This window comes from Lampetra fluviatilis, chromosome 11 (assembly GCF_964198595.1).
Source record: "Lampetra fluviatilis chromosome 11, kcLamFluv1.1, whole genome shotgun sequence".
Lineage (NCBI taxonomy): Eukaryota > Metazoa > Chordata > Hyperoartia > Petromyzontiformes > Petromyzontidae > Lampetra > Lampetra fluviatilis.
Genome location: NC_136285.1, coordinates 6,774,624 through 6,792,069, shown reverse-complemented (window position 1 = coordinate 6,792,069; position 17,446 = coordinate 6,774,624). Strand labels below are relative to the sequence as shown.

The 17,446-nt window shown below is 49.1% G+C and overlaps 1 protein-coding gene across 1 annotated transcript in view; it reads right to left on the bottom strand.

Annotated features, from left to right (window-relative positions):
• Nucleotides 1–17,446, bottom strand: part of LOC144934748 (protein DENND6B-like) — a 46,491-nt gene that overhangs the window by 10,659 nt on the left and 18,386 nt on the right. Inside the window, 8 exon segments of the mRNA XM_078860855.1 lie at nt 3,445–3,498; nt 6,497–6,586; nt 8,090–8,127; nt 8,130–8,159; nt 12,123–12,191; nt 13,214–13,308; nt 14,698–14,793; nt 16,916–17,038. Of these exon segments, the coding sequence (XP_078716981.1) occupies nt 3,445–3,498; nt 6,497–6,586; nt 8,090–8,127; nt 8,130–8,159; nt 12,123–12,191; nt 13,214–13,308; nt 14,698–14,793; nt 16,916–17,038 (595 nt within the window).

The following is a 17,446-nucleotide window of genomic DNA, read 5'->3' as shown; positions in this document are numbered from 1 at the left end:
GTCGGCGAGTGCCTATTAAGGCCGGCACGGCGCAGGAATGAGTGGTGTGGGAATATGCGCGCACGCAAGCGCGTGCCTACGTGAGACAATCGGAGTCAATTGTTGGTGCAGGTAATCCTCGTCGAGTCGAGTCGCAAGGGAACTGGGTTTTGATGTCTGTGGGCATTTTTGGTTTCGGTAAAGAAGCGACGATCCACAGAAGAGCCCTCCCACACACACACACATTTGAGAAAGCACTCAATATACGCACACATCTTTACTTAAACATGCTAATTTCTCACATTAACATCACTAGCCCAAATTTTGATTTAATGCTTTCGTGACTGCAGGGATTCATATTCCTGGTTCTTTCGGTAAAGTAACGTAGAAGAGAAATAATAAAATAATAAAAATATATAGTTTTATATAATAATATAAATATTTAGTTTTATATTTATCTTATTTCATTATTTCCCTTCTACGTGACTTTACCAAAAGAACCAAGAATATGACTCACTAGCCCAGCCCACTTCGTTTATGACCCTTGGGCTACACCCATTTTAAACCTTTAAAAACACTCTGCCTCAGCAGCTTTCCCCCTCGTTTTACCTCCTGATGACGATCGCTTGTGTTGTGATCGAAACGTCGTAATTTTTTGTTCTTTTCTTTGAACCTATCTACGTGACTTTACCGAAAGACCTAAAGAATACGCTTACAATTGGGTCACAAACCCTACCCGCTGGCAGGAGTTGGTCCATTGAACTGCGTATTGATCAGTCCGGAACGTGAATATAAAATCGTTGCACCAAATCATCCAGTCGTGTGCCGCAGTAATCACTGCACAACCATTGCCACGATCCCTGATGCTGCAATGAGGCTGCGCAATAACCACGCAGCTGATTTAGATCCGCTGGTTCGTCGCCGATTAATATTTAACTTTTCCCCGTGTGACGTTAGCGTGCTCGCACGATGGCGACAATAGATTGGCTTTTACTATTTGACCGCTCCGCACAGCGGGGAGCGCCTAGCGGTGGCAGCGCGCGCTCGCCGCTTGTGGCAGGGGTTCACGGTTTGAATCAAGCGGCCGCCCTGGTTATTACTGCGGGTTTGTTTCAACGATGGTGGTGGTGATGCTGCGCGCGGTCTGCTTCGCAGTGGATGTTCAAGATCCCGTGAAGTGACGTAATTTACAAAGGTAGGTCATTGTGTGCCATATTCGATGAACCACTAATTATTAAATTGGGATTATATATAGCAATCATCGCCCCCACCCCAACTGGTACAATATTGTCCCAGGTCATTCTAACAAATGGGACTTTCCTAGTTCCTTGAGTGCACAACTGGTTAAACAAAATAAGCTTAGCTCACAGCATGCACCACACAGACACACAGACGCACATGCAGTGTTTGGACTACGGAGGCAACAGGACAGTAACGACACAGAATTTTCGGCCACGGCAAAAATCCCAAATGATCGGTTTGAATATCACGTCCTACGAGTTCATCATCATCACCATCAGCTAAATTTTTCATTTATTTATTTTTTACCTACGTGACTTTACCGAAAAAACCACAGAGTATGAATCCTTGCAGTCACGAAAACTTCAAATCTAGAATCACCAATCAGCGTCAGCCATGATCTATCCACAAACGAGAAAGCATTGATCGAAATTAATCAGATCACTCTACACTACCTGGGACGTGCCGAGCTGTTGAGCAATCACTGGATGATGCGTGGCGTGTAACGATTTAACTTTATTTTTTAAAGGAGCAATATTGGTCAACTTGGCGAAACCTGTGGTGTGGGTCTTGAGAAAAGGAGTTTGGGAAATCCTTCTCTACAGGGGGTGCACCGGACCTCGCCTCTCAAGTGCTGCATCACAGCTACTGATGGTACCACGCCCAGCTCACGTGAGCACAAATGGGGCCAATTTCCAGAAGAAAAAAAATATAACCCGTAAAAACAAAGTTTTTCACTATAAATCCTTTATATGCGTGGCGGCTAGAGTCCTCTCGTCCTCTGGCTTGAGATGGCTGCCACCTATGGGTCAGATGATTGTCTGCCACCATTAAGCAATTGGTAATAAAATATTTAAATTTTTTTCCATAAACAGTGTAAAATTTAGGGAAAACATTTTTCACGAAAATTTATTGTCACGCACAACGAGTCTGTGTGCAAAATGTCAGCTCGATTGGATCACGGGAAGTGGGTTAAAAAACGACCGAAAGATTTGCACGGTCGTAAGCAAGCAAGCACGCAAGCAAGCAAGCAAGTGAACTTAATATAAAGGATTTAAAAACCTCCGGGCTCTGGACACTACCTGGAGAAGATTCCATGCATATGTTGACAACGGTGGGGAATCTTTGACTTTTTTAATTTATTAACATAAATAGTTTTATCATGTTACAGTGTATTATTCGTTATTTTTCCATTAAAAACGATAGTCCCATATAAGTGTTTGGAGAGAAAGAAAAAAAAGGTCTATAACATAACAGGACGTTACACCCGCACAGAGATCGCGAGGAAGACTGAGAAATCCAAGGAACGAGTGTCGTGGCTTATGAGCCGGAATGTGGATCGCAACGAGGCTCGCGGGAGACAGCGGGAGGGGGGGGCATGGACGGTCAATACCACACACCGCCAAAAAGGTTGAACACTCTGGGGTGACTTTTTCTGCACCATACGTAGCCAACCGTGCCCATCGGAGGCGCGTAACAAATGCAAAGCTGTCAAACCCACACGGGTCACCCCGTATTCTTGAACAGGGCAATTGAGTTTTCAGGTTCATACGGCGTACAGCCGTTTCAATAGGGGCAACAAAAACAATTGTCTATTTGTGTTGTGTTTCTCCCTTGTGATGGGACTTTGCCGGATGAACGTTGAGATTGATAAGGGGCAGGGGATGAGCAGTAATGTCTGAATTGGTCTGTAATAGGGTAGGCACTGATAAGGGGTTGACAGGTATGCAAGTAAGACGCTCGACTGCGTGAGTAAATGCCCCGCCGCGCTGCGCTGGCTGTTAGCTTCTTTTAAAAATCCTTTATATTAAGTTCACTTGCTTGCTTGCTTGCGCGCTTACGACCGTGCAAATCTTTCGGTCGTTTTTTTAACCCACTTCCCGTGATCCAATCGAGCTGACATTTTGCACACAGACTCGTTGTGCGTGAAAATTTATTTTCGTGAAAATTTTTTTCCAAAATTTTCCACTTTTTAGGAAAAAATAATTTCATATTTAATTTAAAATACCAATGTAATAAAAATTAAACTCTTACTCAAGAAAAACAGAAATGAATAATAAAATAAAACCGATGCCACGCATATAAAGGATTTATAGTGAAAAACTTTGTATTTACGGGTTAATTTTTTTACCTCTTCAAAGAGAGCTCACAAGAAGCACCAAATCCCCCCCAAAAAATCACGCGTCAATCGGCGCGTGGATGCGGAGCGGGGAGCTGAGGAGTCACCTTGAAGGGCGCGACGCTCTTCTGCAAGGGCATGAGGCTGGCCACGTAGCGCTCCTGATAACACAAAAATAAAGAATAGAGTTTACCCTCTCCGGCAATAATACAGGAGGTGATAATAGTTTTTTTACCCTTCTATCTGGCAACAAAACTGACACCTTTTTTTACAAGGAGTCATGTTTGCATAGACCACAATACCTGCAGTCATAATGCAAACAAAAAACATAACTCTGATAATGTATGCACTGTCCTTGAAGTTGATTGGTCCACACCCGAGACAGCTTTCCTTAGAGCCTAGTCTCACATGGGTTGGACCAGATGACGCCAAAAGGCGCACAACTCAAAGACAATGAACCATCAGAGTATGAGAGCTCGGGGTAAGCATTTACACCATTGGAACCTCATTTACCAGTAAAAAATGGTGTCAGTTTTGTTGCCAGATAGAAGGGTAAAAAAACAATTATCATATTTTTTACTGGCAAATGAGGTTCCAATGGAATACAGGAGGTGTTAACATGATGACACACCAAATGGACACCCATTATCGCAAGGCATCAAGTGTGCATTCACCACACATCATGTTTGTGGTAAAACATGCAAACAAAACATACTTGGTAATGTATGCAATGTCCTTGAAACTAATTGGCCTACAGCAGAGACAGCCTCCTTCACGGCCTCGTCTCACAACCAGTGTTATGCCAGAGACCATGAAAGTGCGAACAGCACACAGGCAATGCAAATACCCAAACATTACTGGCTCAGTTTGAGCATTTACATCTAAATAACCATTTTTGCCGGTATCAAAATGATGAAAAAATAATAGGCTTTACCCTCTTCGGCAATAATATAGGAGGCGTTAAGACGTTCAAAAACCAAATAGAAACCTATTACAAGGCATCACGCTTGCGTTAACCACTTAGTCTGCTTGTGGTAATACATTTTCCTGCGACGGTAACACGTAGGGAGGGGAGATAGGCAGATGTCAAGGTTCGTGGTGGGAGAGGGGCACTTGAGCGGATGTCGCGAACGAGAGCCAGAGCCCAGTAAAGGTGGAACGTCGGGCCAAAGTTGGGCCAGCGGTTTCCACCGCATGCCAACGTTGTCCCAATGTTGGCACGTTAACTTGGAGGAATGTTAAAAGAACAACCGTCGTCACATCATCATCCTCATCATCACCGGCCATAATGTATTCACTCAGTGGATGGAGGGTTACCCAAAACCATCGCTATCTCTCTCGCGGTGATTTCAAGGACGCACATCTCCACTTCTCTGTGCCCTTTTCAGATGTTTGCTCAATTCTCTCTCGCCAGAGTCCACGTTCTTTGAGACGCATCTCCGAGCGGCTAAGCCGTATTCTCGAGGCGCGTTGGCAGAGCCGCTCCATCGTGAGCCACGAACGCGGGACCCGATCAGCTGACACCTCCGTGGAACACGTGCACAATCGGCACGCGACTGCCGCTTACTAAATCACGTCATTTGCGTCTAGGAAAGCGTCGCTGAGCTGGCAAGGCACTTTCTCGGGAAGGACCCGCTGCATTGGGACGTTTAGCCAATTGCAATTTGTCGAACGTTTATTTAATTGTGAGCTAAAATCCAATTTTCCCAGGAGGAAAGCCGCACACCAGCGGGGATAACCGCTCAGGAGGTTCCGCACACGTGGATTCACGAAACCCACTTGCTCCACCGCCATTCCATCAACTGTTGTGCACCGCGGGCAACAGATGTGGGATCAGCTGCTCGTGTGGCACCACCACCATCACCACCACTACCCACCACCACCCACCACCACCATCACCCACCAGCACCACCAGCACCACCACCCACCACCACCCACCACCACCCGCCACCACCACCATCACCACCACTACCCACCACCACCACTACCCACCACCCACCACCCACCACCACCACCCACCACCACCACCCACCACCACCACCCACCACCACCACCCACCACCACCCACCACCACCACCAGCACCCACCAGCACCACCATCCACCACCACCCACCACCACCACCACCCACCACCACCCACCACCACCACCCACCACCACCACCCACCACCAGCACCACCCACCACCACCACCCACCACCACCACCCACCACCACCACCACCCACCACCACCACCCACCACCACCACCCACCACCCACCACCACCCACCACCCACCACCACCCACCAGCACCACCAGCACCCACCACCACCACCACCCACCACCACCACCACCCACCACCACCACCAGCACCACCCACCACCACCCACCACCACCCACCACCACCATCACCCACCAGCACCACCAGCACCACCACCCACCACCACCACCCACCACCCACCACCACCCGCCACCACCACCATCACCACCACTACCCACCACCACCACTAACCACCACCCACCACCCACCACCACCACCCACCACCACCACCCACCACCACCACCCACCACCACCACCCACCACCCACCACCACCACCCACCACCACCCACCACCACCCACCACCACCACCAGCACCCACCAGCACCACCATCCACCACCACCCACCACCACCCACCACCACCCACCACCACCACCCACCACCACCACCACCACCACCCACCACCACCACCCACCACCACCACCCACCACCACCCACCACCCACCACCACCCACCACCCACCACCACCCACCAGCACCACCAGCACCCACCACCACCCACCACCACCACCCACCACCACCACCAGCACCACCCACCACCACCCACCACCACCCACCACCCACTACCACCCACCACCACCCACCACCCACCACCACCACCCACCACCACCACACACCACCACTACCCACCACCACCACCCATCACCACCCACCACCACCACCACCCACCACCACCACCACCCACCACCACCACCCACCACCACCAGCACCACCAGCACCACCACCCACCACCACCCACCACCCACCACCACCCACCCACCACCACCACCCACCACCACCACCACCCACCACCACCCACCACCCACCACCACCCACCACCAGCACCAGCACCACCACCACCAGCACCACCACCACCAGCACCCACCAGCGGGATGATGAAGCTCTGCGTGAGCTCCAGCAGGTACCTGCGCAGAATGGCGCTCTGCACCTCCACGGGGCGCTTCCTCTGGACGCCCTGGGGGATCCGGGGGGAGGGAGGCGGGGGGGGCACGGTGGGGGAGGTGGGGGGGGGCACGGTGGGGGAGGTGGGGGGGGGGGCACGGTGGGGGAGGTGGGGGGACCCGGGGGGGGAGGGTGGGGGCGACACGGTGGGGGAGGGTGGGGGGGGCACGGTGGGGGAGGGTGGGGGGGGGCACGGTGGAGGAGGTGGGGGGGGGCACGGTGGAGGAGGTGGGGGGGGGCACGGTGGGGGAGGTGGGGGGGGGCACGGTGGGGGAGGTGGGGGGGGGGGGGCACGGTGGGGGAGGTGGGGGGACCCGGGGGGGGAGGGTGGGGGCGACACGGTGGGGGAGGGTGGGGGGGGGCACGGTGGGGGAGGGTGGGGGGGGGCACGGTGGAGGAGGTGGGGGGGGGCACGGTGGGGGAGGTGGGGGGGGGGGGCACGGTGGGGGAGGTGGGGGGACCCGGGGGGGGAGGGTGGGGGCGACACGGTGGGGGAGGTGGGGGGGGGCACGGTGGGGGAGGCGGGGGGGGGGGGCACGGTGGGGGAGGGTGGGGGGGGCACGGTGGGGGAGGTGGGGGGGGGCACGGTGGGGGAGGCGGGGGGGGGGGGGCACGGTGGGGGAGGTAGGGGGGCACGGTGGGGGAGGGTGGGGGGGGCACGGTGGGGGAGGGTGGGGGGGGCACGGTGGAGGAGGTGGGGGGGGGCACGGTGGGGGAGGTGGGGGGGGCACGGTGGGGGAGGCGGGGGGGGCCACGGTGGGGGAGGTAGGGGGGGGCACGGTGGGGAAGGTGGGGGGGGGGCATAGTGGGGGAGGTGGGGGGGGCACGGTGCGGGAGGTGGGGGGGGCACGGTGGGGAAGGTGGGGGGGGCATAGTGGGGGGAGGTAGGGGGGGCACGGTGGGGAAGGTGGGGGGGGCATAGTGGGGGAGGTGGGGGGGGCACGGTGCGGGAGGTGGGGGGGGCACGGTAGGGGGGGGGGCGGAATGGATTTATATATGAACTTGAACAATGCGGCCATGGAGGTCGGCATGGAGGAAAGGGACGCTCGCCATCAAGTGAGTTGGGTCTCCGAAGTGAGAGCTCGTGAGATAAGGCAATCACAGAGTGCACTTATGTGCGTATGGATGTTCAACTTCTTTCGCACCATACGTAGCCAGCCGTGATTATCATCGGAGGTGGCGGGGGAAGGACAACACTTATAACTAAAGCAGACACGGTTAGATGAATAAGTAAATCAAATAAAAAGTTAATCAACGACTTCTTTTGTGACTGATTACTTACGCCCCTACATAAATGGTGGCCACCTTGACACCCCCCCCCCCACAAGCCACACCAGCGTGACACGGCCGCTAATACTGACGACGTCATCAAGCCCCGCCCATCACCTCCCGTCCAGCGGCACGAGACCTTTTGTTTTACTACTTTCGTGTTATCCGATGAATCGAGAATAAAAAAACATTGCTCCGACAGTCGGATTTCCCAGCTCCACTTGGATGCGCCTTCCACGATGCTCACCTTGAGCAGCCGTTTGACGATCGCTCGGTCTCGTACCAGAAAGGCTTGTGTGCCGTGTCCGTGTAGACACCTGCGCCGCAGAGAAGCGAAGGGGACAGGTATCAGCACAAGCAACAGCCCCAGTTGTCGTAAACTACAACGCAACTCATCTTCTTGGTTCTTTCGGTAAAGTCACGTAGAAGGGAAATAATAAAATAAAAAAAAATAAAACCTAATAAAATAATGAATGACGCTGTCTTTCCGACAGACCTGTTCTTCACCTGAGGGCGGCTGCTTGCGTTGTGGCCGAAACGTCGTGTGAATTATTTTATTATGTTTTATTTTTATTATTTTATTATTTCCCTTCTACGTGACTTTACCGAAAGAACCAAGAAGATGAATCCCTGCAGTCACGAAAGCTTTAAATCGAAATACAACGCAACTATTCATTTGTATTCTACCAGGTAAGACCCATCGAGCTGTGGAGCTCTTTTACAAAAGCTGACCCTGGCTACAATGATAACTCAACGAAGTGGCTTGGGGGCCGTCCATAAATGACGTCACGCGATTTTGGACGATTTTTGACCCGCCCCCCTCGTCACACGGCGTCACAAAAAGTCAGACCTCCCCCCTGCTCAAATATGACGTCACAAAGCTCTGCCCCCCCCCCCCAAAAAAAAAACAAGCTTCAAATCGCTTCTTTAAACTATTGTAATTGTAGTGCGTATTTAATGTGGCGCTGCACTCTGATGTGGTAGGAGAAAACATTATTAAAAAGTCTATTTAATGAAGTAGAACGTGTTGTATTTCGATTTAAAGCTTTCGTGACTGCAGGGATTCATCTAAATAATAAGAAAAAACATAATAAAATACAATTCTCACTGTGAGAATTGTATTTTATTATGTTTTATTTTTATTATTTTATTATTTCCCTTCTACGTGACTTTACCGAAAGAACGAAGAAGATAGAACGTGTTGTCTATATTTATTTACAGTTGCGCATTTTTATGTGACGTCACATTTCTCAAATCCCAATCCTGACACCTGTATATTTGGAGTTTGTCTCTCTCCCCATGGTCGCGTGGATTTTTTCTCTGGGTCCTCCGGTTTTTCACTCCACATTTATAAACAAACATTTAAGAGTGTTTGGCTGCTAGGAATTTCCACGTGATAAGCCACTTCGTTGGGCTATCATTTGTGGCCAAGTCGTTTCTGAAAAACAGCTACATAGCTCAGTGGGGCTTACCTGGTAAAATAAACTTAGTTTAGTTTATGTTGCTGGTGGCACATGATGCCGTAAGGTCTACCACACGCCCTGCCGGTGGAATTAAAACTAAAACGTGCTTTATTACATTCAGGCATTCCTTAAAAAAAAGATTTCACCTATTAATTTGTTTCATTTATAAACAGACTCACCATGGATGTTTTTTTCACCCACCGCCTGTGGGCACACAGTGTGTAGCTTACACAAGCTAAGACTGTCTACATCTATAGGATTATTGATCCTAACAATACAAGCGGCTGCCTCATCCTAAACCAAATGCATGCAGGTTTCATGGAACAAAGTGTGTTAAAATGTTATGGTCAAATTAACAAAGTGAAAATGTACGCAGCATTTTCTAACAGCACCGATACCTCTAACTTACATTATTGGTAACATATTGTTAAATGACGGCGAACACGCACTCAAAATAACTGTACAATTAGGTTGAATAACTCATCACTTATTGTGACATGATTTTAGAAATGTATTGCCCCTAATTTATTCCATGCGATTGTACCATCACATATTGCCCGCCAAGCTGCAGCATCGTAATTAAAACGCTAATGACATCTCGCAAATGGGGTCAAAACAAACTCTAATTAGCCCAATTAATTTGATGCCACACTACTCCTCTCCACCAATTTATACTCCGCAAATTATAGTCGTTATGAAGTTAGTAACAAGCCTACACGCAGCTCTTGTTTTGGTTGTATTTTGGCACCAATTATTTAGCAGATTCTAAAAAGTGAGCGGGGGCAATGAAGCAGCCCACCACGTGTCAACTGAAGCTGGGTAGCAAGGAGATGTTAACTGCCTCGCCTGCGACGCAGGAGGTCGGGGGTTCGATCCCCACCATGACGTTGCCCGTTGTAAATTTGGAGATCAGGTGTTCTTTCTCTCCGTGGTGGTCACGTGGCTTTTTATTTTACAGGTCCTCCGTTTTTCCCCCCACCGCATTTTAGAAACATGCGTTTTGAATATTTGGCTCCTACTATACATTCCCACGTCTGATGATGATCATCATATAAGCCACTTCTATGAGCTAGCAATGTGCGGCCAGGTCGCCTATGAAAACTAGCTTACAGCTCAGTGGGCTTTAACTGGTAAAATAAGAATTAGTTAAGAGTAATGATAATTGGTTTTTAACCTTCTATCTGGCAACAAAACTGACACCTTTTTAACAAGGAGTCATATTTACATAGACCACAATACCTGCAGTCATAATGCAAACAAAAAAAAACACAACTCTGATAATGTGCACTGTCCTTGAAGTTGATTGGTCCACACCCGAGACAGCTTTCCTTAGAGCCTAGTCTCACATGGGTTGGACCAGATGACGCCAAAAGGCGCACAACTCAAAGACAATGCACCATCAGAGTATGAGAGCTCGGGGTAAGCATTTACACCATTGGAACATCATTTGCCAGTAAAAAGGTTCCAATGGTGTAGGTAAGAGTAGTTTTAGATGTATGAAACATAACGTAGTGGATTTCGTATGCACACCATTCTTCTAGTGCATGGCTATCACAAAGGTGCTAAGTTTCACAGACAGAGTCTGCAGTAGTTTCACAGTAGGGGGCGGGTGATGTTGCTATGTGTAATCCAAACTGAACGGTTTGTGGCAAATGTTTCAGCCTCTCATGAACGTGCACTGTGAAGCAGACGGCGTGTATGTTGATGGTTAACACACCTGGGTAAGGTATTTATTTATCAAATAAACCTGACGCTTTCACTCGCGAAACATGAATCAGATTGTGTTTGCAGGAAACAATAAGTTTACGATTTATGTGAATTATACATTCCACAACATTCGGCCTAAGAGAACAAGGCAACACGCAGGACACCACTTACGAGACACGCAATACAATTGAGACGATGCAAATGCGACAAACAATAACCAATATTCTTGAATCCGATTGTGGCCTCAAATCGTGACAATTCACCGCATTTCACCGAACAAGACGTCAGACGCAGGGCACAACATACAAGACAATACAAGTGAGACAATCCTAACGAGATCATTAAGACTCGACTCTCGAATTTTAATTGTGACCCGGATCAAGGAATCTTTGTGAAGGGACGATTAACGAGGTAAATAAAATAAAAATAAAAGATAAAAATAAATCACGACATTTCGGATGCAACACAGGCGTCCGTCATCAGCTGCTGTGATTGTCCCACCTGATGACGGACGCTTGTGTTGCATCTGAAACGTCGTGATTTATTTTATATCTTTTATTTTATTTGTATTTTCTTTTCTTTACCTACGTGACTTTACCGAAAGAACCAAGAGTATGGATCCTTGCAGTCACGAAAACTTCAAATCTCGGACGATTAACGACTCCATGCCTTAAGAGCAGGTCACCAAGTTCTCATGGCATGATTGATGACACTGGGCTACTGCCAAAATGCTCCCGAAATAAATGTCGTCCAACTTTGCTCATTCTGGGTCACTGAGAATGAAAATGATGCTTAAAATTGTTGATTGTCTCTAGATATCAAGATATGCTACTGGGTCAGTGTCTATGACCCTTGACTTGGGAATGGCAGAGGAAATGTGAGCTTTAAAGGGAACGGATCTCAATTTAAACCAGAAATGACTAAAATACATATTTGACTGGATCTATGAATAAACCTACGACTGGGTTTGGACAGTACTTGCTTTTTGACCAAAACAATGAATTATGCAATCTGAGCCTGGTATTGCGTCATGCATGATATGAATCTTCCAGACACGTCTACCCTGTCGGGGTTGAACGCCTGTGTTGTCTTTCGGCTCGAGCCCCATACCTGGTTTAGCGTCCAGTGCCTTGAGCTTGCCCGCCTTGCGTAGCTTCACCTGCCGCGGCTGGTCACCTGCTGCACACAGCGAGGCACGCCACCTCGTTAAGACTTATTCAGACGGGTGCCAGTTTTCACTTCGATTTCCCGCACAACTTTACCAGATCGTGCCGTCAATGTCACGAGATGCAAGCATCCAGTGGAGTGCAGCAACCTCCCCCCCCTCCCCGCCGCCCCTTTCACGTTAAAGAACAGCCCAAAGTAAGAGGGCATCAATCTTGATTTGAAGTTTGCGTGACTGCAGGGATCCATACTCTTTGGTTCCTTCGGGAAAAGTCACGTTTATTTTATGCCTACGTGACTTTACCGAAAGAACCCAAGAAAAGAGGGCATCACTTTCCCACCGGCTCTACATCTTGACGGTAATGTCAATCGACGGCAGCCAAACAACGATTTTCATTGTCAGAGCTGGAATTTGGAACCGATTAAGCGGAGAGCCAAAATAAATGTCACAATGTTTTTATTTTATTCATTTTTATGTTAAGTGCTAATTGCTTTTTTGGCCGAATCATTGGTGACTCGCATGAGACCATCACCACACTTGAGAACGCCGTGATTAATCACCAGTGGCTGCTTCAGATTTTAAGCCAGCATCTGAGCGGTGCTTGCTCAGCGCTCTGACCTTTGGCCCACCCGGCCACCTGCATGCGCTTGATAATGATGAAGACGGCGACGACGATCGTGATAACAGTGATGTTGATCATCTCGATTAAAAATTTAATTGATTATGAAGTATGCAACGATGGTGATTATTTTGATGATGATATATAAGTTGAACTTCTTTCACACCATACGTAGTCAACCTTAGTAATCAGAGGTGCGGAGGAAAGAGACTAAAATAGCATCGTCATATGGTAACATGACGATGATGTTGTCGCTGACAAAAATAACGCTGACGTTGCTGTAGCTGGCGACGATCCACCAGAAAAACACCGAACCCGACCTCACGACAACCCACCGCTCCTTGTCTCCAAAGTTCCGGGACCAAGGATGTAACCCCCCGGCACTTGTTGGGAGATAAGAGGTGCACCCAGACTCACCCGAGGGCCGCGTCTCCCCGATGCGAAGGATGTGAGGCCAGTGCTGCAGAGTCTTGGCGAAAAATGGGTTCGTCACACCGAGAATCACCGACGGGCTGAGCACAAAACAGCGGAGGCCAAATTCACTGCAGCAGCAGCAACAGCTGTAGCAGAGGTCAAAGTAGCTGCAGCAGCAACAGCTGTATCAGAGGTCAAAGTAGCTGCAGCAGCAACAGCTGTATCAGAGGTCAAAGTAGCTGCAGCAGCAGCAGCAGCTGTAGCAGCAGAGGTCAAATTAACTGCAGCAGCAGCTGTAGTAGAGGCAAAATTAACTGCAGCAGCAGCTGTAGCAGCAGAGGTAAAATTAACTGCAGCCGCAGCTGTAGCAGAGGCCAAATTAACTGCAGCAGCAGGCAGCTGTAGCAGAGTTAAAAGCAGCAGCAGCAGCAGTCGAGACAATGTCTGTTGACTGGTGGACAACTCGCTTGTACGGATATATGTTGATCTTCTTTTGCCCTGTACGTAGCCTACCGTGCTAATCGGAGGAGCTTGATGGCAGGAGCGTACGGACCTTCGTAGCTGGGTTGTGTTTTACAATCGCTCGTTTCTTTTCTCACTCTGGCCCACACCCACCATCAATTGAGCGTAATGTCAGAAGACGAGAGTACATTTCCATTCGGAGCTCTGGGAGTGAGCAGTGCATCGTCTGGTGTCAGAGAACATGCCGGCAGGACAGCGTCACTGAACTACTTTCTGAAGTATCAGATTCAGAATCTTTACGTGTCCTGGAGGAATCCGATGAGCTATGAAGCTCTTTTTGAAAGCTGTCCAGTAGGGTCGGATCAGGAAGTTACATCAACAAAAAATACAATAAAGGATCCAAGATTTTGACTTAAAGCTTTCGTGACTGCAGGAATTCAAATTCTTTGGGTCTTTCGGTAAAGTCACGTAGATAGGTTCAAAGAAAATAACAAAAAATTCCGACGTTGCGATTGCAACACAGGCGGTCGTGGTGGTGGTAGTGGTGGAGGTGGTGGTGTTGGTTGAGGTGGTGGTAGAGGTGGTAGAGGAGGTGGTGGAGGTGGTGGTGGAGGTGGTGGAGATACTGGTGGTGGTGTTTGTGCTGGTGGTAGAGGTGGTGGTGGTGGTGTTTGTGGTGGTGGTAGAGGTGGTGGTGGAAGTGGTGGTGTTCGTGGTGGTGGAGGTGGTGGTGGTGGAGGTGGTGGTGGTAGAGGTGGTGGTGATGGAGGTGGTGGTGGTGAAGGTAGTGGTGGTGGTGTTGGTGGAGGTGGTGTTGGTGGAGGTGGTGGTGGTGGTGGTAGTGGTGGTGGTAGAGGTGGTGGTGATGGAGGTGGTGGAGGTAGTGGTGTTGGTGGAGGTGGTGGTGGTGTTGGTGGAGGTGGTGGTGGAGGTGGTGGAGGTGGTAGAGGTGGTGGTGGTGGAGTTGGAGGTGGTGGTGGAGGTGGTTTGGGTGGGCGGGCGGTGGCCGCACGGCTGCTGCTCACGGCGCCTGTGTGCGTGTGGTTATCTCCCGGAATTCGGGGTCGTGGATGGTGAAGTATGGCCGGAAGTCGCTGCAGAACCTCAGCGGTGCGATGCAGCTGCGGGCGGGACAGACCAAACACAACGAGCAAACGCAGCCGGAGTTACGATTCGGACGAGGTAATAAGAACAAAGTAGCCCGACTCTTACGAAGACGGCCAGTGGTCGCAGACAGATGCTGCGGCATAAAATGGCGGAGACACATGTGCTTGGCTCAGTATCGTGGATAAAAAGTGGATTGGGGCGTCAAAGCAAAATGTCACCCAGTGCTGAGATTTCCATCACGGTGCAATCACCTACGTAGGGAAAATGCCAACGCGCAAAAGCACGAAAGCAATGCACGTGCGCAGACTTTTTCCAAATGAGATGGGAACACACTGCACTGACGCTTCAGTGTGGCACGACCATTCACCACGAGCCCGACTGACTTTGCTCAATGCGGTACCCGTTTCATGCCGAGTCGATCCAGGCGAGAGCTTACACTGTGCACACTTTCAGAACAAGGGCACCGGCTGCACGCCTTCTGGACGTGAGCCCGAATAATTACCGATTGCGGCCATACGACCCAACCTGTGGACCTTACAGTAAATCACCGTCGTCTGCACTCCTTCAATGGACGAGTGGCAAAACTACGCGGACTCTCTCACCTGAAGCGCTTTCGTCGTGGCGAGCAGAAGAGCTCCACGCACGGCGCTCACAGGATGGGGTGCGCTGTGCACAAACCACTGCACGTAGCGCTCAACGTCAATGCACCCCACAGCATGGGCAGTCCGCCTCTGTCACTCGGCTGTGTGCCTTCTAATGAACGAAGCTCTTCCCGTCGTCTCTTCTCCACTGCTTTATAAAGTATCAATTAATTTCAGCCCTGTCGCAGGTTTCCCGTGAAAAAAACATTACTCCCCGCAAATTCCTATGTCAGAATTGTGGCTGGGTCGCGCTTAGAAATGTCTCCCGTCGTTAAAATCAGCCACCTGGCGTGACCCTCTGCAAGCTCTTCACCCGCAGAAGAAATATAATTACAGAAGCAAAAACATGAATTGTGTGCTTTTAATAGTTAATGTCGATTGAATTTAGTGCAACTCTTGATTTGTAACTATCATCTGCGAGAAAGAAAACATCCTCAAGGCAATTATAGAGAAAATTATTAAAATGTAGAGACTCATGCTGAGTTGCACGACTGTAAATATAGCACTATAGTATTGCAATTTAATACAAATTAAAATAACTTATACATTTGTAAAGACATCTTTAGTTTCATACTCTTAGTTCTTTCGGTAAAGTCACGTAGGTAAAAAAATGAAATTAAAATTAATAAAAATAAAACAATAAAATCACGAGGTTTCGGAGGCAACACAAGTCTCCGTCATCAGGTGGGACCGTCACAGCCAGATTTGCTGCAATAAGTGAGGCAAGGATTCAAGATGCAAGCCCTTAAATACAAGTTGGGATGTTTAGTTTCAGCTGCAGTGCACGAGAAAAAAACAAAACCTCACCACCTTCGTCATTTGCACTTCGATAGCAGAAATATATACAGCAGGCTAACGTTCCAGGCAATGATCCTTATTCAGAACAGACGGGGTGGGCAGAATGATTTACTTTATACGTCAGCCCGGTTTTCTGCCCTCTCTATGCTCAGAAGAAGACCGATCGCTCCAAAAAAAAATCATTTTCAAGGTGGTGCTAAAAATCCGCATCCAAAAGCATCGCTGAAACAATGACTCGCATTCTTATTGACAACGAAGAATAATCTTCTTGGTTCTTTCGGTAAAGTCACGTAGAAGGGAAGTAATAAAATAATAAAAATAAAACATAATAAAACAATTCTCACGACTAAATTCCTCTTGATATGCATATTCTTTTGTCAAGGCGCCCTTTTCCCCCCTTCCAACCCAGCTTATATATATGCTCCAAGCACGTGTGCTGTTTCATTCAGACGCTGTCGCCTCGACAGACCTGGTTTTCACCTGAGGACGGCTGCTTGCGTTGTGGCTGAAACGTCGTGAGAATTGTTTTATTATGTTTTATTTTTATTATTTCATTACTTCCCTTCTACGTGACTTTACCGAAAGAACCAAGAAGATGAATCCCTGCAGTCACGAAAGCTTTAAATCGAAACGAAGAATAAGCAAGTAAATCAATGGGCTTGAGAGGTGTGTGGCGAGGTGGGAGGTCGTAGGTCACCTGACTAACGCCAGCACGCTGTCGGACGTGACGCTTGGCGACGTCGCCATGACGACGAGCGGCTCGCCGAGCAGCACCAACTCCCAGAGCAGCTGCACGTGGGGCAGCACTGGAGACAATGCCCTGGGGGGGGGGGGGGCACAAATTTAAATACATTTTTATTTATGCCCTGGGGGGGGGGGGGCACAAATTAAAATACATTTTTATTTATGCCCTGGGATGGGGGTCACAAATTAAAATAAATTTTTATTTATGCCTTGGGGGGGGGGGGGGGGGGGGGGCACAAATTAAAATACATTTTTATTTTTCGATTTAAAGCTTTCGTGACTGCAGGGATTCATATTGTTGGTTCTTACAGTAAAGTCACGTAGAAGGGAAATAATTAAAATATAACATTATTACATTCTCACCTGAGGACGGCTGCTTGCGTTGTGGCCGAAACGTCGTGAGAATAATTTTATTATGTTTTCGTTTTATTATTTTTTTATTTCCCTTCTACGTGACTTTACCGAAAGAACCAAGAATATAAAT